This window comes from Mastacembelus armatus, chromosome 15 (assembly GCF_900324485.2).
Source record: "Mastacembelus armatus chromosome 15, fMasArm1.2, whole genome shotgun sequence".
Lineage (NCBI taxonomy): Eukaryota > Metazoa > Chordata > Actinopteri > Synbranchiformes > Mastacembelidae > Mastacembelus > Mastacembelus armatus.
Genome location: NC_046647.1, coordinates 12,933,517 through 12,960,723, shown reverse-complemented (window position 1 = coordinate 12,960,723; position 27,207 = coordinate 12,933,517). Strand labels below are relative to the sequence as shown.

Sequence of the window (27,207 nt, the reverse complement as noted above, 5' to 3'; positions counted from 1 at the left end):
AACTCAGTTTAGACAGCTGCTAGGCGAAACGCAACTGAAAGTTTCCCTACTGTGGGAAACTGGCATTTAACTAGATGCCTATTCAGCTTCTCTCCATTGAACCTTCCTATCTGCTCCCTGCCTTCAAGATAACACAGACTGCTGTCACGGTCTGAAATGGGCACCTATCCAGAGTATATATCATGTTTTTGTGAACTAACACTGGTAAACAGGCCTCATGAAAAGTGAAATATGTCTAGTCACTTCTATATCTGTTGCAGTGTATTCCCATTGCTTGTGTCAGCTCATGTTTCAAGCAATGCTCTTGTGCTGGGGCACCGCTGCCACAGTATATCACTAAACCAGTCCTGATCGCAGTGTTGTGGTCTGCAGCTATCACTGGCTGGAGTCCTCCAAGCCACATCTAAGAGAAGACTATATTTATCACTCTAGAGCAATGCATACACATGCAAGCTCCTGCACACTGAAAGACAAACACACACACACACACACACACACACACACACACGTAAACATGCACGTACACATACAGTAAACTAATTCGACATTGCGGTTCTGGTGGTTTCATGTGACATGTCACTGTACCACACGGGTCTAGTCTTGATTCTTTCTGGTGTGGTTTGTTCTAGCTGTGATTGAGGCCTGGTAAATATACAGTTCTGTGTGAACTCCCAGTAATGTGTCAGCACATCCTGACCTGGAAGAGGTAGACGTATGCAGAAATGTGTTTCCCCCCTGGTCAGAACCAGTTTGCACACAGGTTTTCCTGTGCACTCTGGGAATCACTTTTAAACCTTTTATAGGGAAATAAAGATTAAACACCATATCCTCAGCATCATGGACAGTTCACCTCCGAAACTCATTTTCTTCAAGATGTTGCTATAAGCACAGTAGCGTACAGTTGCTGAGTGGTTGTGTGAGCCCAAATGTGCATAAACACACACCTGCTGCTGAGTGAAATAACAAGCAGATGCAATAGGCATTTGCAGTAACATGGCAGTGGTCTGATGCACCCGGATGAGAGCCAAGTCCACCCCTGTAATTACTATCAGATACATACACAAAGACATGTACAAACTGGGACAGGGAAACACATGGGAAACATCAGCACTAGCAATATGACCACACACGTGTAAACTATAATATGGCATGAATATACATTAATAGAGACATGATGATGCTTTACTCATGTTGATTTATTAACCAGTTTGTGGCTCAAGAAAACAGCATGTTTCTTCCCAGTTACATCCTCAGGCGTTCACTCAACACCAAGATAAAAATCAAGTGTTGCATTTAACTGGTACAGACTTCATATGTAAAAAATGCAGTGATTTAACAATGTGTACAGGAGGTCTCCTTTTGGTTCTGTTTGAATACCCATAATTACATCAAGGAAATAATAATGTAAGACAATTGTATTAGGGCTGCAACCAACATTGTTATTTTAGTCATCATTGATTCACCAAGTATTTTCACACTCAATCACTAGTATATTACTAGTATGAATTTCCTAGAATCAATTGCTCAGTTACTCTCAAATTTCATAAATCACTTGAGAAATTTAGTTTCACGAAAACTAAATGACTTATAACACTGGAATTTTATAAGGTTTAACAAATAACAAGGTTTCATTAGAAGCGAAAGAGTAAAACATTGAAAAGTTTACTATAATTCCACAGTAATTCCACAATATAAACAATAATGTCCCCCCTCCCAAAAAAAGTGCTGTAACAATTGAATTTCCCCTTGGGGATTAATAAAGTACTCTTCTTCTTCTTCTTCTTCTTCTTCTTCTTCTTCTTCTTCTTCTTCTTCTTCTTCTTCTTCTTCTTCCTCTTCTTCTTCTTCTTCTTCTTCTTCTTCTTCTTCTTCTTCTTCTTCTTCTTCTTCTTCTTCTTCTTCTTCTTCTTCTTATCCACTTCACTAACAAGTCAAGTCATATTTTAATAAGATCCTGAACCTTATGAATAGTGGGTTCATCTGAACCAAAGTACATCCATTTAGTATACTGTGAATTCTTTGTAAAATTATCTCACCCTTGAGACATTTGTCAGGGTCCAGGCAGCTGATGAAGGCCATACAGACTAAAACACCTTTTGATGAAAGGAGGAGGGCAGTGTGCAGGAGATAACAGATGAAAGACAACTCCATTCTCCATCATCGCAATGAGACAATAAACTATAAAACATGTATCACCTATGGAAGTGTGCTGCAGCATCTTGTGTTACCTCACTTACCCCTTTGTGCATGTAGACACTCAGCATGTTGTGGAACCATAACTCTGCAGACTCTCTGAAAAACAAGCCTACCAGGCCTCGTGTATATGAACTTGAACCCTTAAGGTTCACTCTTTAAATCTTCCTCCACTTGTTATTTTACTGTCAAGATGTAACCCAAAAGAGAGCAGCAGTGTTAACATCACACCATTGGACCCTCTGGGATATTCACTCTAGACTCCTACACTATAAATCTACAGCCCCCTTACATAGAAGGAAGCAGCAACACATATGCTCATGCTCATACATGAATGCGTGCACACACATAAAGCTGAGATGGACAGCTTTGACACCCACCTGCTAAATCCTGTGAGCTTGGTGTGGTCTACCAATTAATTTTATCAAAACTGTGATGTGCTGAACAAAGGTGATTCATCAAAAAACTTGATAATTTGGTGTATTTTAACTCCTATCTGTGGCCTTTAATTTATCAGCCCAGATGGCAAACCAACAAAGAAGACATTGTGTCTGTTGGCTACCTGATCATAGCTCTGCACACTGCAGGTCTTCTACTAATTAAACTACAAGGCCTCTTTCTTATTGGGACACACTTTACTTCTGGTCCAGTACTTTTTAAATTCATATGCCTTCTAGTGTCTCTGGAGAGGTTCCAGTGAAGGTGACCTCCATTTACTACTTAAGCAAATAAAATAGACCAGTCTCTCCATTTTCCTACACTTTCTAAGCCAAGGGTGACAGCAATATCCATCCCTATATAGATGTGTCTGTTTATTCAGATAACACTGTTTGGAAAGATTGCTGGCCTTTGTGCAGGCACTGCAGCACAAGGCAGCGAGGATATTTTAATTAAGTCCTTCATTTATTATTACAAGACACTGGAAATAAACTTCCTCTGACATGCAAGTACAAATTTGGCTTTGCTCGCATTTGTGACATCCATGAAACACAGACCTTTCCGAACCTTGGAAAAAAATTATATTGGAAAAGGGGATTTATGTTTTGTAGAGGAGTATAACTTTCGAGTTTGCAGTGACTTATTGGAAGAGGCCATTAAGTAACATCTGGTGCACAATGATTGCAACACAGAACCCACTAAACTGTCTTACTCTTTCTCCTACACATACTAGTTCACAAGCTGATTATGCAAAACTCAAAAACAATGGCTTAAATGTGGCCGATCATATTTGCATTGCACTGAGGCTGGTTCAGTGGGTTCCTCCACATTTAAAAACTGAAATAAGTGGTGTTGTGGCGCCATCTAGAGAGCAAAGGCCCCTGCAGCTGTGGACCAGCAGAGGGCGCAGTCCAACAAGTTAATCTGTGAGCAGAGCACCGGAAACCAGGAAGCTTGTCAAGCAGTATGGCAATAATAAACCAAGCCAGTGATGTTGTGTAACTGCACTTTTTGTAAGTCATTTTTCTTATTGTGACTCCGACATTACATTTTAGCCAGACTGCACTGCTAACACAGCCAGTGCTCTGCGGATGAATGTGCACAGGTTGATGTTTTATTGAAGCCGACCTGCCGCTGGTCATTGTTAGTGAATGTTAGCTTAGCGGGCTAGCCTAGCCACGTAAACAATGGATGAGTGCGAGAGATGAATGTTTCTAAATGAACCTTACATGTGTATCATTACTGTCTGACTGACCGCAGGTTGAAGGAGATGAATTTAGATAGTTTGAACAGGTCGGATATATTTATCTCGCCCTCCCTTTTATTTACTTATTAATGTATTAATTAGCTTAAAATTTGTTACCACTTAGCTAATATACATTAACTAACATAACCTATTTAAGGTTCCTCACAATGATTATATTTATTTAACGTTATGTAGTAAAATCAGTGTCACCGAGGCTTGGTCCTGTAAAAGACCCACTGACTGGCTTTGCTTGCAGCTGCATCACTATGCCTGCAGAAGGTTCAGAGGAGCCGGTGCCCCCGTCTGTCTCCAGCCCGGCCAGCGCTGCCCTGAACCCGGGAGGAACCGAGGAGGATGGAGCTACAGGGGGATCAATGGTCTGCTCTTTGCCTGAAAGCAGTCAGGGCTCTGTGGCTTCTGCACCCTATCATGCCATCGCTGGACCAGGTGAGGGTTCTTAGCTATGCCACACACATAGAGAATGGAAACTGACTTGCCAAAGGATTTATTGTGAGAAACACACAAGTCGCTGAATGTATTGTCATCTGCTGTGCGTTTAGCTGGCAAGAAGTCTGGAGCCTTGCTACAGATTGACCGACAGCAAATCCAAGCAGCATCTGCCAGTTCTGGAGCTGATGAGCTCCAGTGCCTTGGTGTGGCTGTGTATGACCAGGAAGTCCTTGAGCAAGGTGTCCTGCGACAAGTGGACCAGGCAATCCAGGAGGCCAGTCAGGCTGCCGCTAAAGCCCAGGCTGAGAAGGAGTACGAGTCTGTGCTTGATGATCTCAGGTAATGGGCAGCAACAGCAGCCTGTGTGTTTCCTGTTAAGTCTTCCTGAAAGTCTTAAGTTTGTTTCTTACTTGTTTGTCCTGATATCAGCAACATATAATTAACTAATTTGTGTGACATTTATAACATCCCAGCCCACAGTATTTTGAACAGAAAATAACAAACCTGAGAAGAACTGAAAAATCTTACTGTTTTTTTATGGTTTGTGTTCCAGGTCTGTTACGGCATCTCTGAAACATATCAACAAGATTATTGAGCAACTGTCTCCCTATGCTGCCTCTAGCAAAGATATCAGCAGGAAGATCGAATCGGTCAAACGTCAGAAAGAAAATAAAGTAAGCACTGCAGGCATAGATCCGGTCAAGTGTATGAAACCATCTCAGAAGCTTTCAAATGATGTGCCAGGTTGAATGGGATAAAATGCAAAAAAACTAGATGTGCAAAACACGTGGAGACTTCCTCAGGAAGATGTGAAGGTGTAACTGCTTCCCAAAGGGTTTCCACAAAGCACAGAAGACTTCTGCAAATAGATTGATTAAATGATTTTAGAAAATTTGCAAACCTTTCTAAAATATGTTTCAATTTTCTTGTTACGACTTATTGAATTTATGACAAACCATGAAATGAAAATTATTTTTTATTATTCATATTAATAGTGACTGAGCTGATGTCACTGAGGCTGATGAAAACACCTTTTGTTTCAGGAGAAACAGCTAAAGAAAGTCAGAGCCAAACAGAAGCGACTTCAGGCCATTCTAGGAGGAGAGGATACCCAAAGGGTGGAAGCTGAGCTTTTGGCAGAAGATGATGGAGATGAAGGTGAAGCATTTAAATTTTTGGCCTGTGACTTATTTCAGTGTATTGACCCAGTGTATTTACATTGAACACGCCCTTGGTGTTTACCTTGAAGTCATTTACTTTAGTGTCAGTGTTTTAGATCCTGTTTATGTGTCACTGCAAAGGTACTGTTTGCCTTTAAGATCTGTTGGCTCCTGTTTAATGATTGTGTCATAAGTGGCAAAAAACTGACACTGAATATGAAAATCCAAAAGATCTTTAATGTACCGCCCAACACTAAAACAATATTTCTTAAAATTGACATAAAACTGTCTTAAAACAGTCTATGCCTTTTAAGAACGGATGGTCAACATCTGCATCTATTTCTGCGTTTGTGGGTGTTGTAGCAGAAGCTGGACCATCTACACTGGGCAGCATGCTTATGCCAGCTCAGGAGACTGAATGGGAGGAGCTTATCCGGAAGGGTCACATGACTCCTTTTGGAACCCGAATCCCTCAGGAGGTAAAGAAGGAACCTCGCAAAGTGATGCTTACTGAGGACTCAGCCTTCGACCAGTACTTGGCTGACCAGGCCAAGCTGGCTAATGAGAGGAAACGAGTTCCTCTTTTAAAGAAGAGGAGGAGCAAGGACAAGGAGATCAGGGGAAAAGCCAACAGAATTGTTTCCTCATCCAAAGATAAAAAACTGAGCAAGCGTATGCGAAAGCTTCAGATAACTGCTCTGAAGGCCCATCCTAAGGCCCGGCCTAAAGCTGAGCCACAACTCCCTAAAGCAAGAAGGAGGCATCTCACTGGGGGAGATGAGACAGACAGCGAGGGCTCAGAGTACCTGCCCAGTGATGAAGGCATAGATCCTAACCAAGAGGAAAGAGAAGCCCTAGAGGAGGGCTTTGGGGAGGAGGATGATGAAGAGTATGAGCTGAAACCATATAAGAGAAAACCTGAAGGAAGAGGGAGAAAGAAAGTTGGGAAAATGGATAGTGAGGAAGAGTACTGCCCTGAGAGTTCAGATGAGGAAGAGGATAAGAAGCGCAAAGAGAAAAAATGCAAAGATGATGGTGATGTGGAATGCTACAGACAGCGAATGAGGTATGACAATTGCACTTGCTGCTTTGAACTTGCAGGATTTATTTTCATCCACCACTAATTAGGCAACCTTATATATGTGGTCCTGTCCAGTACAGTCGGTGAAGACCACACTTGTAGTTGAAGTTACGTTTGAATGCAAAGGTGTGGAAAGTTTTCATTGGAAAGTATTCTTCTAAAGAGAATGCAGACATGCCTGCCTGTAATTGACATGGTCAACAAACACCAGACTGAGCCTTAAACTTTGCATCACATTTGTAATGCCAAATGTGCTATTGTTATTCCCTTTAGTTAAGGAGAAAAACAGTTGTTTTCCGCTGGCTCCATAGTGCAGAAGGGGAGTTAATCCCAGATGAGATTGGCAGCTGTTTCTTGACTAAGCAAATTCACTCCCTGCTCTTCTTCTCTTTCTGCTCTCACAGTGGCCTAATTATCCTCCTGCACATGGTTTTATACACTCACTCACTCTAATGCTCAAATTAATGGAAGAGCAACCCTAATGAGATTTTATATTTATAGCTGCCAAATAAATTGTGTTGGCATGTGTCCTTTTTCTACACTACAGTGATTGAATGTCAATTCAACAGCACAGACACGGCATGGATGGTGAGGCTACCTTATATGAGGAATGATATTATTAGAGCGGGTGGTATTTGTAGTTGGGTGGGAGGTGGAGTGGGGGCAGAAAAGTGTAATTAACTGAACCAATGCTTAGTCTTGACTTAATTAGAGAGTGTGGTCTCCTAGGCCCAGCTAAAGGACCAGTTCCGTGGCAGGGTGACAGGACCAGGCCCAAATGAAGATGGATTCTTATCCCCTGCACCTCACACCTTTCTGGGGAACTCACACTACTAATTGTCTGTATCAATCTTCATTTGGTGCGCGACGACTATGCCTCTAACTGCCCTCTCTCCTGCACTATTAAAACAGTTCTCCTTTACATTTCCCTTTTTGCTGTAGATGTTCCATCACTCAAGGGAAATACCCGCAACCCAAAACATTTGCTATCCATACACCTGTATAGGCAACTCTTAAAGTTAGTCAGGAGTGCAGTACATGTAAATGGAATATCCATCCATCGTTGTGTATAACTGCTTATCTTGTTTAGGGCACGAATACCTTGACCTATCTCAGTGTTCTTAGGGTTCGGTAGTCTGTCACGGGGCCAGTGTATACAGAAAAAACAGAACGTCTCACAGTTTTGGTAAACAAATTTATAATGTAATGTAATAAAACCCAATATCAAACAATTCACATTGTTAGCTGTTAATTATTATGTGTTGCTTGACAGTATTTGGGCCCTAGAACCTTTGTCTAAATATTACGTAGGTCTTTGTCTTCTAGTTCAGTGAGCTGCCTGTGTTTACTAACATTGATTAAACCCTCAATATCTTCACACTAAAGTAAAGAAAGTCCTTTTTCACCATCTAGGTTTGCTGTAACTAAATATGTATGGTATTCATTGCTTTACTAGGAGGTGGAAGCGACAACGTCTTCAAGAAAGGGAGGACAAAAGAGAAAGACATGAGGAGTTTTCAGATGACAGTGATGCAGAGTTTGATCAAGGCTTCAAAGTGCCTGGTTTCCTCTGGAAAAAACTTTACAAGTAAGTTTAATGTGAAGCATTGAGAGTTATCTCAAAAGTCCATATAGACAGTCAGACCTTTATGCTCAGTTGACACTGATTAACAAAAAACGTATTTACTGCTAATATAGGTCACTATTAGTTACTGGTAAAAGTGATTTTATCCTTCTGTTTTTTTTTTGTTTTTTTTTTTTTTTAGAATAATCATTGGATCACTGTTAGTTTAGCTTAGCTAAATTCAATTTGTCTAATTGCAGTTCTCAACAACTTTTATAGATATTACCTTACCCTGACCTTGTCAAAATGCCATGTTTGTCATAATTTATCCCAACTTGTGTGTTTGCTCCGTCTGGAGTATATTAGTAATAATAACTTTAATGTGTAATGCTGTATTAAGCTATGTATGAAATTTATGTTTGTCTTGATAGCACTGGTGTAGCTCTAGACCACCACTGCATCTGTTAGGGATTTGTTAGCTTACTCTCATATTTGAACTTGCAAATTGACCAGGAAATGCAGATTAGTTTTTCCATATGTGTTTGTCACATTGTCAGGTACCAGCAGACAGGTGTGCGGTGGATGTGGGAACTCCACTGTCAGCAAGCAGGCGGCATCCTGGGAGATGAGATGGGTTTAGGTAAAACCATCCAGGTCATCAGCTTTCTGGCTGCACTGAGCTACAGCAAACTGAGGACCAGAGGATCCAACTACAGGTACACACACACTCACACAATTAAACTGTGGCCAGAGACTGTGTGTCTGTATGGTATGAATATTTGATTAGGGGGATTTCTGCTTGAGAGTGTTCATCTGAATTATTAAACATGTTTCAATTATCAGACTCTTCACTTTCTTACTGCAGACATCAGAGAAAACACTGACACTCAGTGTGCATTTGAGTGTGTGTGTGTGCTATGAGTAAAGTGAGTGTCTAGAACACTCAAAATGAAATTTGGCCTCATCATGTGGGGGTGGAGCAGGTGTGGGACAACAAATCAGCCATAGAAAACATGACACAGTAGTGGTGATAATCTGGTTTTACTGCACAAACAACACTCATGCATTTAGGAGGTGGAGCATCCCCAATGGTCAATACTCTGTCTGCTACAGACGCCCACAAATTGATTGCTTGCAAACTCAATTATGGCCCAGTATCAATAGCTTCCACCAGGCCTAGGTTCATACTAGCCCATTAGTGTCTCTCAGTGTGTGTGTGTGTGTTTGACAAAGCTCTTGTAAATCTTCACAGAGGAGTTGAGCATGTGGTCATGCACCTTCTTTAATTCATTTATAAATCACAGTGAGTACTTGGAGTTGTGGAATTAGACTCTGTTGTTGGATAATTTTCCTGCATTATTCTATGCATAATCTCAGCTTCCACTGCTTTCCATATGCCTGAATGCATTACCCCATTGTACATACAAGCAAAGCATATTTTCATAATTACACACTTAATTACACACACAGGCACTACAACCTTAATTTTCTATGATTTTATATACTAATTGTAACTATAAATAGCTAAGTGTTGCTGCCTTATCCAAAGGTAAATGAACCCAGAGTTCCCTTATTTACATATGTTAAATACAGGTTCAAGATTAAACATCTCTAAGTTTGTTGTGTTTGCTTCTAGGTATGTTGGCCTGGGCCCTACAGTCATCGTGTGTCCGGCTACAGTCATGCACCAGTGGGTGAAGGAGTTTCACACGTGGTGGCCTCCTTTCAGAGTGGCTGTTCTACATGAAACTGGGTCCTTTACCAGCAACAAGGTAGGTGTGTGGATATGTGTGTGTTTGTATGTGTTTGTGTGTGTTTGTGTGTGAGTTTTATGTTCATAATTTAGCTAGAAAGTTTTCTACAGGGTCTGTTTTTCCTCTGGGGGGCACTAGAGATCTGTTTATGCAGCATTATCTCCTAACCTTCTCCCCTTTTCCCCTCTCATCTCAAACCACATTGAGAGAGATGCCCTACTTGGACACTTGAAAGTACAGGATATCAGAGGCGGTTAAGATTTGCACTGACGCAGACCTATTACTGAAAGAAGTTTGTGTTTGTTGTTTTCTGTTGCAGGAAAAGCTCATTCCAGAGATAGCCTCATGTCATGGTATCTTGATAACCTCATATTCAGCTGTGAGGAATATGCAAGACACCTTGCAGCGATACGACTGGCACTACATTATACTGGATGAGGGCCATAAGATCAGGAATCCAAATGCTGGAATTACTGTTGCATGCAAACAGGTATTGTTCGCACACATTTATGGACATACACATTTTAGCCAGAGCGCACAAAGGATCAGCTCCGTAGCTACAACTGTTGGTTTGGTATAAATGTAGGTTGAGCAGAATTTAAAAAGTAATAGCCACTTTGAAATTGTAATAACAATCTAGCTTCTCCATCTCCACAGTTATACACCCACAGCCATTATTGTTTAGGATTAATTTGTCTACATGTGGAAAACATTGTTTGTTGCCATTCATCTTGGTACTGCAACAGAAATGTGCTAGAAAATCACATATTTTGCACAATATATAATATATTTTATATAATTTTTGTCCCTGTTTCTAGTTTCGTACTCCCCACAGGTTCATCCTATCAGGCTCTCCCATGCAGAACAATTTGAAGGAGCTGTGGTCGCTGTTTGACTTTGTCTTCCCTGGCAAACTGGGCACATTACCTGTCTTCATGGAGCAGTTTTCTGTACCAATCACCATGGGAGGATACAGCAATGCCTCACCTGTTCAGGTACTGGAACAAAAACAAATGCACAAATCCAAAAATGAAACAAATCCCGAATTTGTTTCATTTTTGCTTCTGAATCCTTCTCCTACATTTTTTAACTTTTAAAAGTTGGAAAAGAAATATCCCTACATTTGAAACCTGAAACACCTGGAAGCAAAGCAGAAACCAGGTGTAAAGACTGACCATGAGTCGGTCTTCAATTTTTAAGCACTAGATAGGAGCAGGTCAGAGGGAGAGCTGGAGAAACATCAGAGCCATTAAGTGCAGTGCAGTGCAGGATAATGCAGGTCCATGCAAAGGAACTTCAGTACATCCCCAGTGTGTGAGAGAGGGAGAGGCTAAGCTAAAGTGGAGGGCCAATGAGCTAGATTGTAGCCCTTTGTCATTAGTGTTCAGTCGTTAATAACCCACTGACTGTATGGATTTAATTATTTAAGCCGGCTATTGATGCTTCTTCCGCTGTCGATAATAAAAACCTTTACTAATTATTAATGTTATTAAATGGTCAGAGAGGGCTAAGCTCTGCTGCCTTATCCTCTTCTTGAAATTTTCAGAGCAAGAAGCACTCTGGTTGGCTGATTTTCTTGCATTTGTATAACCAGATGTATGTAAAGACCCCAGAGTTTTGGGGGTGGGGCTTGGTGAGGCTCAAGTAGATATAAGATCCATTACTGAAGCATTTGCACCCTGTTGTGAGTCCACTCAGCAGCTTGTGTAGAGATCACTGGATCATCTGTTGCCTTCCATTTCTTCTGTTGACCTCCACGGAGTTCTAAATCCCATCATGTTATTGTGCCTTCAAGCTTTGCCCAGGGTATCTTTGATCCCTCTGTGGACCCCCAGTGAGTTAATGTTTAAAAGGTTAACTGGCTCTTAGCATGGACTGTAGATAAGGTATATCTGGTTGTTTGCAGAAGGGTTCCTGGTGTGGGTTGGGACCTGGTGCTCCTCTGTTTCTAGTGGAACTGACCAGCACTAGGGATGAAGGAGAAGGGCTCGGTCCCTCGAGGACCAGCAGCACTCTGTTCAATGTTTAATGGCTTGTACTGCTGAGAGGGACAGCAGCATGAGGGAGTTACTGAGAGAGGGTGAAAGATGGGCTAAATGGCAATCATGCCTCAGGAAACATGCACATTGACAGTTGTGAGTGTCGATGTTATTGTCCGACACACTGAACTGAATGCTGCTTTTGTTTTAGTAAGTGCTAAAAGGCTTAATTGTTGTTGATTTTCAGGTCCAGACAGCATTTAAGTGCGCATGCGTGCTGAGAGACACAATAAATCCTTACCTCCTCAGAAGAATGAAGGCAGACGTCAAGGCCAACCTCTCTTTACCTGACAAAAATGAACAGGTATTGCTCATACTTTTAAGACATTTGACCCTGTTGTAAGTATTGAACAGACTCTCACTCTTGGATCACTTAACTGGGGAGGCATTTATCTGATTGGATGTGACTTTATGCACCACGTCTAAGGAGTATTTGATCAATGCGCATGGCTCTTGTCAGGTGAAACCGGCTAATAAAGTCCTAGTAAAGTAAAAGGAGCAGGTATTCATTAAGGTGGCTGGTCTCTGGTCTGTCCTCGCGGCTGACGCTGGTTGACTTCTCAGTCCACTTCAGCTCATTAAGTCAGTCCCTCAGGACAGCAGTGGCTCCAAAAACACATTGTTGCCCTCTAATTTCTCTTCTCACAGGCTGCATTTCATCAAGGGGCTTTAAAACGGATGTTCACTGCTCATTACGCACTTTGCACTGCTCTGTGTGTGTGTCTGTGTCTGTGTCTACATATGTGTGTGCATGTTTGTGTAGGTTCTGTTTTGCAGATTAACAGAGGATCAGCGGCAGGTGTATCAGACTTTCTTAGATTCCAAAGAGGTCTACCAAATACTTAATGGGGACATGCAGGTAAGCCTGGGTTTCACTGTTAAAATGGGTCCACTTTATGTTGACTCATGCTGCATTACAAGGATGAGGGCAAAACTCAGGCAAGAGGATTTCCAGGAACATTGCTTGTCTAATTCATTATTTAACCAACTAACTGATGAATTCCACTTCACTTCTTTGCTCACAAACGGTTGTATTTGTTTCTGCGTGCTCTTGTCCATTTAAAGATCGACATCTTGAGTTGGCATCAGTAGAATACATTTTTTGCCATGTAAACTTTGTTAAAGCCCCAATAGCTTGACTTTAGTATTCTTTAACATCCTCTCTTTAAGGAGGTTGTGCAGTTGGTCTTCTCACATTAGCCAGACCCTTGAGAGAGAGACTCAACTGTATATCACCACAGACCAAATGGACATGGTTGGAGAGCCAAGGGTGACAACAGCAGCTTGCGCATACACACACGCTCTTATAGGCATATTCAGTGGTCACTCTCAGTCCATTAACCGCCATTACTAATGCAGTGACCATAGGGCTTTCATCAAGAAACAAGGCCTTTATATTCCGTAAATAAATTATGTAACTCATTCCTGTAGATGATAGTAACTGTTTGTTTAAAGGTGCAGTGCTGTAAAATGCAGTGAAATCTATGAACCTTTTCATAGCAGCATCACCTCACCAATTTTGTGATCATTAAAAAAAACAATGTTTTTTAAGAACATTTTATTCCTGTTTTTAATGTGGTTTAGGTATTCTCAGGTTTGATAGCACTACGTAAGATCTGTAACCATCCGGACCTTTTTTCGGGCGGCCCCCGGATGCTGAGGGGAATCCCAGAAGCCCAGCTAACTGAGGAGGAACACTTTGGCTTTTGGAAACGCTCGGGCAAAATGATAGTGGTGGAGTCACTGCTGCGTCTCTGGTTTAAACAGAGCCACAGAGTCCTGCTCTTCAGTCAGTCTAGACAGGTTAGAAACACGTTGCTCTGCATGACCCAGTTAATCACTTTGCTAAAAAAAATAATTAATTTAAACCTTACCGGATTATTTATATATATATATATATATATATATATATGCACACACACTATAAACCCCTAAAATTTGCAGGGGGTTCCTAGAGCACCGCAATTGTGAAAATCTGCAAATTTTGGATGTGGTAAAAAAAATACCTATTTTTATAGTTTATACCCTAATACATACATACACCTTAATACATTATTAGTAAATAAATTAGTGACCTAAATTAGTAAATTATATTGTTCTTAATTTATTGTTAAAAAGTATGAAAAATTATATATTGCTGCAAAAAAAGCCATAAACAATTGTGGAGAATATTTGCGGTTTCTGTGAAATTGCAGGGGTTTCCGCAAACAATTATTAGTTAGGTTCTAAGGATAAATCCGCGAATGACTGAGGCTGCGAACTCTGAACCGCGACTTGGCAGGGGTACACTGTATATACATACATACATACATAAAGTATATTTTTAAAATTAATTGTCACTCATATGAGGTACAAAAGGTCATTTGTGTGTAAAATTGTGTGTTTGTGAATGAGAGCGAGTGTGTGAGTGTGTGAGTGTGTGTGTGTGTGAGAGAGAGAGAGAGAGAGAGAGAGAGAATGGCCCCAGCTGTTGCAGTCAATACCAATGAGATTATACCTCAGAGGGAACCTGAGACCCTCCATGTCGGTATCTCTGTCCATGTAATATTAATCTGCTCTAATCCTTTTAGAGATAATCCAAACCTCAGCACCTCTTTCTCTTTCTGTTGCGCTCACTTTCTCTCTTCTGTCTTTGTCGTCTCCCTCCTTTACAGATGCTGGACATCTTGGAGGTGTTTATGAGGGAGAATAACTATTCATACCTGAAAATGGACGGCACTACCACAATAGCTTCCCGACAGCCACTCATCGCTCGCTACAACGAGGTAAGATTTAGTCATCCCTAATGGCTCTGAGTGTTTCCCATGAATAATCCTGTCCTGAGGGACAAAATGCTTCAGTGGAACCCTGCTCACACTGAGGGGGAAACACTAATTGATGACAATCTGTTGTTCAGGTTGGATGTACTCTATTGTCTTGTTACTGAAATACAGCTATGTGCAAGTATCAGAACAGTATATGTGTATCTTTAGAAGAAAGACTTTATCAGGAACATCGGACTATGTTATTCAGTGCAAACGTATGACACATTCAAATTGAAATGTACATTTTTTTATGGCAATTTAAAATGAATTCCTACATTAAGCAAGTTTATTCTTTTAAAATATTTTGTTTAAAAATATTATAATATAATGTTTAATTTGTTTAACTGGTTATTGTCGTCTCACTTTGATATTATTTTTAATTTTAAGTGAACAAATGAAATGTGTTTATATGAATATACTCCCAGGTCGTTGTCAGAATGAGTATGAAAGTCTGGACATGACGTTCATTAATCACTGGCATTTTTTTCCTTTGCCTTTCTTTCTTGCAGGACAAATCCATTTTTATCTTCTTGTTGACCACTAAAGTCGGAGGTCTGGGAGTCAATCTGACTGGAGCCAACAGAGTCATCATCTACGACCCAGACTGGAACCCCAGTACCGACACACAGGTTAGAGACACACACGCACGATAATTTAAAGAAAACACACGCCAAGTCCATTTTTTCTCATGAGTTATTCTGTTATTCCAAGGGCAGTGTTATTTGTGAGATAAATTTACCTTTTTTGTTGATACTGTCCTTTCTTGCTTTTCAGTTTACCCACCTTGATTTTTTTTTTTTTGCTCTTTAGTCTTGAAATAATTCATTTCCTTTTTTTTTTTTTTTTTTTTTTACTGCAACTTTTTACCTTAATCATTTATTTGAATGTGGTGTTCATAGGCACGTGAACGAGCATGGAGGATCGGCCAAAAACAGCAAGTGACGATCTACAGACTGCTGACTGCAGGGACCATCGAGGAGAAAATCTATCACAGGTCAGACAGCAGTGTTTTCATGTTTGCATGTCAGCACGGCTGTACGCATTATATTTAATTACAGAACATAATAAAAAAAAAAACAGAGATATTCAAAAATCCTGCGGTGGTTTGTGTGCTTTCTCTCTTCTTGTCTTTTATTTTAGTTGTCTTTCTATTGACTTCACACATTTATGAATATTCGTAATGACATGACTAATTGCTCACATCACTCCTCTATTACTACTTGCACTCTCCCAGTTCCCAGTAATTGAAAAGCTTCCCTGCATTATTAAATGGCCAATCTAGGACTTCTAAACCGTTGCTCTGTTTGGTTTGTGCCTGTAAAGTGCTTTCTGAAAGCAAGTTGGAAGAACTGCAGGGATTCTATTTTGATACCTACAGTAGTGCGGTTAACTAATTTTCTCATCCATCAGCCAAACTACTCTGTGGTGACAGAGGATCCGAGTTGCCTGCTGAGGTAAAATAGCAAATTACACTAAAGTGTCTAATTCTGTATTTTATCATTTTTTTTAATTCAGGCAAATCTTCAAACAGTTTTTGACCAATCGTGTTCTGAAGGACCCCAAACAAAGACGTTTCTTCAAGTCTAACGACATTTATGAGCTCTTTACCCTGTCTGACCCTGATGGAGCTCAGGGAACAGAGACCAGTGCCATATTTGCAGGTATGCGAATTTTTCTTTTTCTTTGTCTGTTTTGTTTTGTTCACCTATTATATTATCTGAATTCCTTCCCAAAATAAGTTTTTAAACAATTCACCTCACATGTTTTGTTTTTTTTACCAGGCACAGGCTCTGATGTTAAGGCAACCAAGAAACCCGCCCGGCCGAGGTCATCACACATGGTAAACCATGGCGGCAATGAATATAAACACTCCTCAGCAAACCTTAATGGAACTGGTGCAGACAGCAAACACTCCTCAACAAACTTTTCTTCTTTAAAAGACAGCAACACTTCTCCATGCAGCAAAAAACCTCAAGTTGAACCAAATGTCCCAGCAGACAGTCAGAGCACCAGCCTGAATAGTGTGGATGCTATGCCAAATATTTTAGTAAATACACATGAACAACAGAATAACAGCGACTGGGATGCAGCAAAGCCAGCAGTCAAAAACTCAAATTCACCAAGCTCTCACCAACACAGAGATAAAGACTCTGTCCTCACTAGTCCACAAAAACACAGGGAAAAGAGGAAACACTGTGACTCAGCTGACCCAGACAAACACAAACATAAGAAACACAAACACTCTGGGGATGCTCGATTTGAAGGCCACCGCATTTCTCACTTGGTGAAGAAAAGGACGTATAAAAAAGCAGAAAACGAAGACGTTGAGACAAAGGACCAGAAGAAATCCGACGATTATGTTTTGGCAAAGCTCTTTAAGAAATCTGGTAGGCTTCTTGTGCACTTCCTTTCTGCCGTATAAAACATGCAATATTTAGTCTCAGTGCACATCTGTATTGACAGTTTTTTATTTTTAATGGGTGGGGACTTGTCTTTCTTCCTCAGGAATCCACAGTGTGATGCAGCATGACACCATCATGGAGTCTTCCAACCCTGACTATGTTCTTGTGGAGGCAGAAGCAAACAGGGTGGCCAAAGATGCCATGAAAGCTCTTAAGCTTTCTCGACAGCAGTGCAGGCTGGCCCTCAGTAGACCCCCTCCCCCACCTGCAAGGTGTGCAGTCTCACTCACATGCTGGGGTTGTTAAGAGTTTCACTAATCTCATTTTAAACAAACATATCTGCTTTCCCCTTTTTGCTTTCTCAGGAAACGTTTTGGACAAAAGAAGAATTCCCTCCTGGTTGTCCCTTCTGTTCAGTCTGTCCCTACTCCAGTTAAATGCAAGGTATCACTAGAGTTATTATGAAAAGATATACAGTACACTCATGGTAGCTTTTTTTGCCATGTTGTGTAAATTCATCTGGTTCTCTCTTTAGGATGCTGCCATTGTAAAGAAGGTACAAAAGTCAGAGAAGCCAAGTACAGGAGCTCTTTTCAGTGGGGAAGGGGCAGAAAGTGATTCAAACTCCACCCCACTCTCCTCCGCGTCTCTGCTGGCCAAGATGAGAGCCCGTAATCACTTTAGTGTGCCCTCCAGCCAAAGAGAAGAAGCAGAAGAAGAGGGTGATAGCTCTGAAACACCAGGAGCAAGCTCCCCCCCAGCACCACCCACCAAGCATGATGAATTGTTGGTGGATCTGCGCAACTTTGTGGCCTTCCAGGCGAATGTGGACGGACAGGCCACCACCCAGGAAGTGTTGGGCTATTTCAAACCAAGACTGACCCAGAAACAGGCACCTGTCTTCAGAGAGCTTCTCAGGAGCATCTGTGACTTCCATAGGACATCTGGTCAGGAGGGCATCTGGAGACTGAAGGAGCACTTCCGCTAAATGAAGCGCAGAGCAAAGACTGAACTGTGATTCATATTTGAGTACTTGCCAGATATGAGCCTGTAGAATTCAAGCCTAAAATATCTTTTTGTCAACTTGTCTCAAATTGAGATGTCTGCCTGACAAAAATAAATCAGTTACACTAGATCGAAATGGATAATTTCACATTATTACAGTTTGTAGGAAAGCCATTTTTACGGTACAATGGACTGTTGAGTTAGCTGATAAACTCAGTATTATCAGTTAATTATCATTTAACTAAGTCTTGAAGGGAAATCAGTTCAGTGTTTACTGTATTTCAGCTGCAGTGGGAGAGTTTTGTGCTGGTTCCAGCATTATAGCAGTTCTTCTTCTTCTTCTGTTCGTTGTTTGTACGTTGTTATACTTGAATTTATGTTTTGTATTTGTGTCAAAGTTAAAACTGGGTTACCTTGAACAAAGATTGACTGGTACCTCAACAGCCTCACTTATCAGCTTTTTAATGTGTCTCCATCAAATCATTTTGTACATTTGACCAATCACCATAAGTTTTAGCAGATTTTAAATGACTGTACAAATATACAAGTACTGGTGGGTGGCAGGCGGGAAATGCTAAAATGACCTACCTCCAATTATCTAGTTATCTAGTTTTTTTTTTTTTTTTTACAAAAAATAAAAAACATCACAAGTTGTTGATGCATTGTCTTGAATACACTGCATGCAATAAACCTCTGTAACTGCATGCATTTGCTTATTTTAAATGTATTTACAGGATTAAAAGTTAAGGCCTATTTAATTGAATCATTGTAAAAAATAATTGTATTTTTTCCTTATTACCAACAGTAATAGTGGTGTTGGAATATAATGTGACATAAATTAAGCTCTTTGTCTTAGAAAGACCTTTAGAGTTTCTTATTTCTATGAAGAGCGCAGGCTTGTGAACTTTCACCTGTGCAAAACTTATATAAGAGCCAAAAGCCGCAAAACCTTCTTAAAGTTTGCCTGTAAAACTGTTTGTAACCAGCGGCCATGAGAGTGTAATTTCATTTAGTCATTGGAAGTAATCATCTGAGGATGGAGGGCGGGGGAAAGGCGCTGACAGGAAGCAGATTCTCACACTTTCAGGCCTGCACTCCTGTCAGAGTTGTCTAGACCAAATATTGGGATAAAGTTATCAACCGTTATTTGATTTCAATTTTCTCCACTCACCTCACCGAGGTCATAATAACAACTTTATTTTCAGTGGTGCATAAATTAATTACGCGCATTTAATAACTAAAATATCATTATATTCCCCCTTTAATAACATAAACGCTGCACGCCAGGGAAACCCTTAATAGCGCGGGGCCCTGTAACTGGCCATTATCCGCGTGTAATGATATTACAGAACCAATTACGCGCCATTAGAAGGGATTTTCTGCACTTTATGTGGTTTAGTCCAATCCCGCACTCCTCTTCTAAATTTCAGCTGCTTCTCGAAGCCTCATTTTGCCTCCACCTCAGAGACGCATGGCGTCTGCGCTCTGCCGTCCCAGATGCGCTTTAAAACTAATTGAAAGGGTCCCGCAGCAGATCATTTATCTGAGGAAGCGAAATAAATCGCAGGACCCCTTGCTGTGAACAAAATCAAAAATTTGGCCTTGTGAGTGTTCTTCATGCGCAACCCCTTGTAAAGTGGACCCCCTAACACACCCTGACGAGCAATTAACCCACCCGACAGTCAATCTAAAACCCAAAAGCAGTCATCCTCCTTTTTTTAATATATGAAAGAACCAAATAAAAAGTGCAGCGGGTATGTGTGCATGTTTATGGTTAGGGAATATGCTTGACTCTGGAATAACAATCACTTGTGATGAATATTTTGGCACCAGAGCAGAGCTGCCGTTTGCCACCCTGGGTATATCTCCCCTCTCCCCCTTTTCTTTCTGTCTTTCTCTGACACACACACATACACACACATACACACACACACACACACCAGGGGTATGGGGTGAGTGAGACAAAGCCATGATAATCCGATTAGGACCAATTAGGCGTGAGATTCTGCGACACTAGCTGAAAGCCTTAACACTCTGTAGACAGCTATACAGTTATAGAGACATCTGGACACTCCCAGAGAGAACCACAGAGAGAGAGAGATGAGTGTGGTGTGTGTGTGTGTGTGTGAGAGAGAGAGAGAGAGAAAGAGAGAGAGAGTGTGTGTAGGAGAGAGCAAGCGAGCGAGAGAGAGAGATCTGGACACTCCCAGACAGAGTCAGAGAGTCAGTGTTAAGTGCAGCACCCACTTCTCTCCAGAGCGGAAACTCACCCACACCAGCATCATCACTGCAGGTAGGATGCTCTTTCTCGCATCAACTTTCAATCTTCCTAAGTCCCGCACTCTGCCACCTTTTCTTAGGAGCATTCACTGTGTGTTAAATGTGCCGTCCGCATCTCACGGTAGCTGCTGATCTGAGGCTCTGGGCTGAAACTTTTGTCTCTGTTCCAGGTTCAGCTTCGCAGCTCAGAGACTCGCCAGGATGTTCTACTTTCACTGTCCGCCTCAGCTGGACGGAGAGTGCTGCCGCTCCAACACATGTAAGTTTCCTCCCCTGCGTTTTTCCACCTTCTGTTTCTGTTTATTTCATTCAGCTGAGTTATCTCTAACATTTCTGACCAAGCCGGAGCCTGTAAAGTTTTGCGTCGCTACGCACACAAAGTATTGTGTGTGTGTGTATGTGTGTGTGTGTGTGTGTTGCTGGAGAATAGGCCTCAGCAGTTTTTTTTTTTATTTTATCTGACTACCTTCAATTTATAACGTCAGTGACACAGGCCTATAAAACTAAATCTTATGTTCACGCAGTGATAAATTAACTATATGGTTTTCATCACTGCAGAAAGATATTTTAAAGAATAAACTAAACTTAAATGTGCTGGACGCTTAACGCATCTCCAGAAACATCTATTAGATTTTCTCTTCCCCACAAAGAAGAACTTAAAGGGTTAAGTCTGATTGCTGGATCAGTCAGCTGGCTGGTTTGGTGAAAAGCGCTGGTGGTTTGGCCCCGGGGCAGAGGGGGCGTTTTGTCCCGGGCACAGATGTTAAGTGTCATGGCTCTTAGTCCGTCATGGTTCCTCTCAGACACCCACCATCAATGTTTCATGCATCTAATGGAAATACAAAACGCGCCAGAGAATAATTCCCCTAACCTGATGTGCTTTGGCCAACATTTATTATTCTTTGTTTAGTGTCGCGAAAGCAGGTTTCTCTTTGTCAGACGCATTTACTGACTTCACTTAAACATAAACACGGATTTACAACAATCTTTCTAACTCAGTGACTGGATTCTCTCTGATAAACTTTTTCTTTTCAGTGAATTCCAGCGGCTTTGGCAACCACGCCCCGGCTGATTTTGATGATGGATTTCTACGCAGAAAACAGCGCAGAAACAGAACAACGTTTACTTTGCAACAGGTAAAATGATTTTTTAGGAACAAAAAAAAAAAAAAAAGAAACAAAAAAAGACGGTAACGAGTAAGATCTGAGCTTCACATAAAGCGGTGTTAAAAACCAGGAAAAGAATAAAACAACATACAAATGAAGGACTTGTGAAATGAAGGAGCCTGTCATTACAAAAAAGGCCTTCATAACTGGTTTGATGCGACAGCAACGTAAAAGAAAATAACATATTGGCTTCACACGTATGAAAATAAAAATACAAGATTAGGAAACCTCTAGAAATTAATATTCGTCCTTTTGGAGATCTTGCGTGGGCAAAACTGTAAATTGCCCTCCCTTATGTGTGCAGGCCAATTTGATGTTAGGCCAATTTTTTAAAGCCTATTTTAAGGCTTCTTTACTTTTTCATCTCATAGTCTGATGTCCCTGTCAAATGTATAAGCGAGTATATGGGTTTTATATTTTTAAACAGCATAGACCTGATGGGGAAAGAAAGAAGGCAAAAAAGAAAGTAGAGATGAGAAGCTTATTTAAAGTGTAACTGGAGTTTTGTTTCCATGTAGTTGGAGGCTTTGGAAGCTGTCTTCGCCCAGACTCATTACCCGGACGTCTTCACCCGGGAGGAGCTGGCCATGAAGATCAACCTGACCGAGGCCAGGGTGCAGGTAGGCTGCAGCAGCGTAATGCGTCCTGGGCACGTTTGACCATGCAGGAGAGGGTAAATTAAGCCACTCTGTCATTCCTGCGATGTACTTTAATAACATCAACATAATGGTGAATATTAGATTAGCTTGATTAATCGGTCATTCATAATTAACCAGCGATAATGTTCCTCACTAATTTGTCCGCGTCTCAAAGGTAGGGATACATCATTCATGCAGATCCCATTCCCGTAACGTAGACAGAAAACGATATGTGCTTTAAAAGAGGGCAAAACCTGCAACCTCCAACTCTCTCTCTCTCTGTCTCTCTCCATCTCTGACTGACACACACACACACACACACACACACACACACACACACACACACACACACACACACAAAGAATAAAAACACAGACGCACCTTAAATTTGGCAATTTATATTCTGCTCCTACCCTGCACATATGCGCTGTTATAAACTTGGCCAGATGTAATTAAGTTATGTGTCCTGTATGTAATTTCCTGCATTCCAGATTTGCTTTTGGGTTTTGTTGTGCGCGCAGATCTAATTGTGGGAAATATAATAGTTTGCCTTTTGTTCCCCAGGGTCATCTTACTATCGCTTAAACCCAATGGCGGGGTTGATAATGGAATCCAGCGCTGTAAATTAGGGATTGTAAACAAATTATTCCCCTCCTAATCCGATTACCACATTCCTATTATTAAATCTGAACATGAATCCACCGCAGTATGCAGGGATATTAAACTTACATTATTATTAGAAAATAAATTTCCTTTCTGTTCCTAGTGTTGTTGCCCCCCTTTTTGTAAAGTGTCAATGGGCCTCCCCCGCATTAAGAGCACGCAGCAAATTGAGATTAATGGAGCAATTATAGCTCATTCAGAGACGGGTGTGTGTAGGGGGGCGCGACTTCTAGCTGGAAGGTGCAGGGGTGAGATAAGTCCATTGGCTGCATTGTTGTCCTGCCACTAACATGTTGTCCTTTCTTTATGCCGAATGAATGCATGTGTTTTGTTTGGCTGTTGACATCATTTATACCTCCCATACAATAGAAGGGATGCAGAGCACATGCACACCGACTCTAACCTCTATTCACACATCATGATTAATGCCTGCTAGAAGCCAGTCCTAATCGAATCTGATGTTGTCAAACAATCACTAAATAGGGAAATAAACGACTTCATCATAGCTGCCTCTCTCTCGGGCAGCACAACTGTCAGTGGGAAGTCATTAAAATATGATAATGAAAAATTGCTCAATTAAATGTTGTTATAGGCAGTGACCTTCATTCGATTAAGATACCACAACTTGGCTATATGTTCTCAGCTGTGGGGATGGTGGAGTTTTTGGGATAAGTCATGGACAGTGGGAAATTAGAGCACTGGTGTGACACAGTTAAATGTTTCTTGATATACAAGACAAAACTAGAGCATTTGCCTAAAGTTGTTAACAAGATAGAAAAGTGGAGGTATGAGTGATTTGTAAGCTTTAAGTTTACGTGTGTTTGTCTGTGATATGACAAAAGATTATGCGAGAGAAATTAAGAAATTAGAGAAATTAAATGTGGCATGGATATGAAGCTACATTCAGTTAATAAAATAATATCATGTCAGAAACGCAGCAATATTCCAGATTTAATTAGTAATTTGGTTTAATCGTTTTGCTTTCTGTCTTCCTTTATTTTATTTTATTTTATTTATTTATTTTTTATTGCAGGTTTGGTTTCAGAATCGCAGAGCAAAGTGGAGGAAGACAGAGCGAGGGAGCACAGACCCTGAAGGAGGGAAGGAGCAGATGAGTGAGGGCACTCCTCCAGCTCGCAGCATCAACTCTCAGTCTCCAGTGGACCAGAGCAGAAAACAGAAAGAACCACTGGAGATGCAGCAGAGGTGAGACGGATGATTGTTTGGAGCTGTTTTTGTTGTGAAACAATATCCTGTTTGTAGGAGACCTTTGTGACAGAAAGGTAGCTCGTCCACATCTGCAGATCTGGGTGGAGATAAATAAGAAGCGATATTCTTTCTGTCAATATCTTCCATAACAAAACAAAACAAAACAAACCTCACTGATAGTGGGAGTGGGATTTTCCCTTTCAGTTTCCAATGAAACTGATTATGAAACAGTTAAAGCTGCAGGGCACAGTGTAGTTAGGAAACCATTAGAAAATAGGTGTACATTTTCTGAGAAATGTATAATAGAATCATTTGTCATTTTTAAACTTTGCACTAGACAATTAGATACTGTGTGTCTGTTCTTTCCAGTATCAACAGAACAGTGGGTCCTGGTGGTCCGTTCTTCCCATCTTGTATACCAGGCACACTCCTCAACTCTGCCACTTACGCCCAGGCCCTCTCACAGGTCGCCACACTGAAAGGTAAATATTCTTCTCGCTGGTCAAAATGGTGATGATCAAAATCAGGTTTTCAGTATTCTCACCGCAAGTTTTTTTTTTTTCTTAAATTTTAGGAAATGGTTTGTGCTCCTGCTGTGTTTCTGACCCCATGGGCTTGTCCTTCCTGCCGCCCTATGGTTGTCAGGGCAACCGCACAGCCAGCGTGGCCGCCCTGCGCATGAAGGCCCGTGAGCACTCCGAGGCTGTTCTGCAGTCTGCCAACCTGCTGGGTGCGGCAAACGGGCCTGGTGCTGGTGTGGGAGTGCTGTCTGGAGTTGGCGTGAGTGCAGCCGGGGTGGCGAGGCCCACATTGGGTCCTCCCATCGATGTGCCCGGCACCGTGGGAAGAGGAGGAGATAGCTCCAGTCCCAGCCCGGCCACCAAGGTCTCAGTCCTGGGCAGCAGTCCTGACAAACACCCTCACTGCTCCAAGGACCCACTGGAGAAAAAGTGAGGTGCTGGACATAAACATGGATGTACAGATACCCTAAATCTGTGTGACCGTGCCTGTTATTACTTCTCTGCTCTGGTCCGACTCTGAGTGACTAAGCACAACCCCTGACTGACTCCAGAAACAGCCTGGAAAGGACTTTGCTGATATCACCATGTGTGGATGCAAACGAACTATTTATCTGACGGTAAATTATTATTGTTTGTGAGAAATGCTGAATACTTTGGGCTTTGTTATCCCCATAAAAGCACAAGTGTGGTTTTTGGATCAATATCTGTCTTCATGCACTCTTGGACTCTATTTGATGGACTAACATAGATACAACATGTGTGCAACAAAGATCTATTTGATAATGTGAATTCAAATAATCCTAATGCAGTTCCTCTCATTTTCATGAAGAGGACCGATGCGTACATTGTGAATGTTAATGCATGTAAACTGTAAGTGTAGAACTGATGGCAGGGCAGTGAAGATTTTGGCAATATAATGTTAATGCCATCAGGTCAGCAATGGGCTCAAACAATCGTCTCATTCTTTTAATTTTAAAGTGAAAGTGCACTTTAATATTAATCAGCCATTTTTTGGTGTAAATGTGTACATGTGCCAGAATACAGTATGCTCATGTGTGAACCCCAGGGAGGCTGAAGCAGACTCAGTGACAGAGCAGCCGGTTGTCCCTTCCACTCTGTTAGCACATCTGTAGCGCCAGCAGACAGGGAACACACCAGTCCTGTTGTGACATGTTCTTTAAAACAATTAAAGATGTAGTCGCTCATGTTCCTCTCCTGTTGCCTCTCGCTCCAGCCATCTGTTCTGATACATTATTTATCAGCTTCCCTTAAAGCCGGGAGAGGAGAGCAATCGTGACTCTTATTATTTATTTACTTTTAGGAACGCTTGCCCTCTCTCTTGTCTCTTCCTCTCTCTCTCTCTCTCTGAGCGTTTTTTTTTAATAAACCCCATTAAACCTGAAACATGCTATTTATTATTGTTGAATTTACATTTTAGAAAAAAATCTCTCATCACCTCGCAGCTTCAGCACGGTAGTTTATCATGAGGCAATACATTTGTTGATTCATTATTCCTAAATATCTCTGCTCAGTAGACTGACTCTTGAATAAAGGATCAGCTGATCAGACTGAGAATACTTAACCGCAGAGCACACAACCAGTAGTTGGGCTGATTCAATTTGCGTCCTTGAGGATTTTCAGGAAATTACTTTTGATAGTCAATAACACAATTAAGTAAACTACACACACATTATCATGAATAATTGATAAGAAATTATGTATTACCATGAAGTACTGGTTCAATAATTGATGAGGCGACACCCTGGTGACACAGAAGAGGAAGATAATGTCAGAAGTCGTGCCAGGTTGTACACAGAGCTCCGAGCACTCACATCTTTTTTACACCAGTGTGTGCATGTTGTAAATACCTTACAAATATTCCAATAAAATGACACTTTCACTGATTGTGAGATGTGCTCTTGTGACATTAACATGAGATTTTTTATCTTATTGAAAAACAATACCCACAAACACACACACACACACACACACACACAAACCATCCATACAAATAAATCAGTGCATCAAGGTGAAATTCTGACCATATAAAGCTTTAAAAACACAACATATCATTTTGGTCTTTTTGGTAACATAATATCGTAGTCCCGTTATAAAACAGGTACTCTGTTGTATCTATTCTTGCCCAAAAATAAAATTACTAAAAACATCATGCCCTAATATAATGATTTTGAGTGCATGACAGAGCTGATTTTAAACCCTGTGACATGGTAGCCAATGATAACACAATATCCTTATACAAATCAGCTCCTTTTCCAAAAATGTACCAATATGGATAACGGAATCCAGCCAACTTGCACAAAAGACGTGAAAAACACATTCAATCTCTCCAAAATTGAATACAGTAGTTGTGGAATTTAATCATTAGCCAAAACAAAGGATGCTGAAGTTATAATGACTCCGATCATCATTAAGTTCTGCATGGTGCCCATAATTCACTGCTTTAATATTTCATAAACAAGTCAAGTTGGTGTTGACATTCAGCTGTGCATGTGGCATCATTGATAATTTTCTGTCACCTAAAAAAAGTCCTGAGGCTGTTTTGTGGAGCATTGTTATATCAAATTAGCTGGAGA

General features: G+C 41.0%; 2 protein-coding genes across 4 annotated transcripts; both read left to right on the top strand.

Annotated features, from left to right (window-relative positions):
• Window positions 1-3,511: 3,511 nt before the first annotated feature.
• ercc6 (excision repair cross-complementation group 6) lies at window positions 3,512-18,998 on the top strand. Of its 3 annotated transcripts, none has more exons than XM_026309530.1 (22): window positions 3,512-3,644; window positions 4,134-4,324; window positions 4,438-4,666; window positions 4,881-5,001; window positions 5,371-5,485; window positions 5,851-6,553; window positions 8,025-8,156; window positions 8,690-8,848; window positions 9,769-9,904; window positions 10,206-10,376; window positions 10,705-10,881; window positions 12,113-12,229; window positions 12,689-12,784; window positions 13,510-13,728; window positions 14,580-14,690; window positions 15,239-15,358; window positions 15,629-15,723; window positions 16,245-16,390; window positions 16,511-17,116; window positions 17,235-17,403; window positions 17,497-17,575; window positions 17,667-18,998. In XM_026309530.1, exons 2-22 carry the CDS (start codon window positions 4,144-4,146, stop codon window positions 18,117-18,119), a joined length of 4,335 nt encoding a protein of 1,444 aa, XP_026165315.1. In that variant the 5' UTR covers window positions 3,512-3,644; window positions 4,134-4,143; the 3' UTR covers window positions 18,120-18,998. The 3 variants fall into 3 exon arrangements, with proteins under 3 accessions (XP_026165315.1, XP_026165316.1, XP_026165318.1); XM_026309531.1 differs by having other exon boundaries at window positions 5,854-6,553; window positions 17,667-18,119; XM_026309533.1 differs by lacking the exon at window positions 13,510-13,728.
• A 1,361-nt stretch (window positions 18,999-20,359) lies between these two features.
• On the top strand, window positions 20,360-26,356 carry drgx (dorsal root ganglia homeobox). Its single transcript, XM_026309662.1, has 7 exons — window positions 20,360-20,429; window positions 20,587-20,675; window positions 21,452-21,552; window positions 22,101-22,202; window positions 23,917-24,089; window positions 24,462-24,574; window positions 24,667-26,356. Exons 2-7 carry the CDS (start codon window positions 20,618-20,620, stop codon window positions 25,044-25,046), a joined length of 927 nt encoding a protein of 308 aa, XP_026165447.1. The 5' UTR covers window positions 20,360-20,429; window positions 20,587-20,617; the 3' UTR covers window positions 25,047-26,356.
• Window positions 26,357-27,207: the final 851 nt, after the last annotated feature.